Source organism: Ceratotherium simum, chromosome 34 (assembly GCF_057802395.1).
Source record: "Ceratotherium simum simum isolate JZ-2026a chromosome 34, ASM5780239v1, whole genome shotgun sequence".
Lineage (NCBI taxonomy): Eukaryota > Metazoa > Chordata > Mammalia > Perissodactyla > Rhinocerotidae > Ceratotherium > Ceratotherium simum.
Genome location: NC_141933.1, coordinates 18,257,558 through 18,259,188, shown reverse-complemented (window position 1 = coordinate 18,259,188; position 1,631 = coordinate 18,257,558). Strand labels below are relative to the sequence as shown.

At 41.7% G+C, this 1,631-nt stretch overlaps 1 protein-coding gene across 1 annotated transcript; it reads left to right on the top strand.

Moving 5' to 3' along the window:
• Window positions 1–232: 232 nt before the first annotated feature.
• On the top strand, window positions 233–1,171 carry LOC101405315 (olfactory receptor 8U9-like). Its single transcript, XM_004443638.3, has one exon. It carries the CDS (start codon window positions 233–235, stop codon window positions 1,169–1,171), a length of 939 nt encoding a protein of 312 aa, XP_004443695.1.
• The last annotated feature ends 460 nt before the right edge of the window (window positions 1,172–1,631 follow it).

Sequence of the window (1,631 nt, the reverse complement as noted above, 5' to 3'; positions counted from 1 at the left end):
TGCTATACAAATGTAGGCAATATTACTATCATTATTATTCTATTGATTTATATTAAATTGGATATATTTCCAGGACAGTCAGTTTACCTAAAGCAGACCTAGCATTGTTTATCTCTTTTTCTAGTTACTAAAATGAGAAAGGATGAGCAGTTTAACTATTAAGATAGTAAGATGATGTCAACCTCCACTTCCATTTTCTTCTTTCACAACCAGGGATTTCCAGATCCAAGCGATGGCTGTTGAGAACTGCACTGTGTTCACTGACTTCATGCTCCTGGGACTTTCTGACAGACAGGAGGTGCAGCAGGGGCTCTTTGTGCTCTTTCTGCTGGTTTATGGCCTCACTGTGATTGCCAATCTAGGGATGATCCTGCTGATCAAGATGGAGCCCAGACTCCACACGCCCATGTATTATTTCCTGAGTAATCTGTCATTCTGTGATGTCTGCTACTCCTCCACTGTCTCTCCCAAGATGCTGGCTGATTTCTTATCCGAGCAAAAGAGAATTTCGTACAGTTTATGTACCATTCAGATGTATTCTTTTGGGGCCTTTGGAGATGTGGAATGTCTCATGTTGGCTGTCATGGCATACGACCGTTATGTAGCCATTTGCAATCCACTTCTTTATACAATGGTCATGTCCAGGAGAGTCTGTACCCAGCTAGTGGCCATTGCCTACATTGTCGGCTTGGTAGACTCAGCAATCCACACCTGTTGCACATTACGATTGTCATTCTGTAATTCTAATATCATCAATCACTTTTTCTGTGACCTCCCACCCTTATTAGCGCTGTCCACCTCAGATACATCCATCAATGAGATAGTGATGTTCACTTTCATTGGCTGTGTTGTGGGGTCCAGCACTGTCACTGTGCTCCTGTCCTATAGCTACGTCATGACTACCATCCTTAGGATGAAGTCAGCCGAAGGGAGACAAAAAGCCTTCTCCACATGTGCCTCCCACTTAATGGCTGTGGCTATATTTCACGGCACACTCCTCTTCATGTATTTCCGTCCCAGCTCGAGTTACTCCATGGACACGGACAAAATGGCCTCTGTTTTCTACACAGTTGTCATCCCTATGTTAAACCCACTGATCTACAGCTTAAGGAACAAGGATGTGAAAGGTGCCCTGAAAAAAGCAATTGATACTAATGTATGTTCTGGGTGAAACTGTGTTTTCATCCAAAAATATTTATTTAATGATTCTGAGAGCTAAAGTTCTGGTACTTTGACATACATTCCTGCAGTATCACCAATACACCTTCTAGATATTTTTTCTTAGTTATCATTGTGCTTAAATTGAGGGTAGGGAGCAGTCGTTATTTATCCTAATTTTCTCTCAAAGCTAAGGAGGGGTCCTAATAGGTTCACTTTGCTGTTTTGCAAAGGGTCATTTTATACTTCCATTCCGTGTTCTTGGGTACGCCCCAGTGAGACAGAATGGGCACAGAAACTACAATCCTCATGTCAACAACTTACCCTCCTCAAGGCTCCAATATTTTTTTTAAGCAGTTAAGTTTAATAAACTTGTTCAGCCAGAAGGGGGTGGCAGTGGGTTAATTTAGGTTTGTTTGTATGTTTCCTATGTGCTAGTATCACCCTGTAAATGTTCCATCATAACACTTATA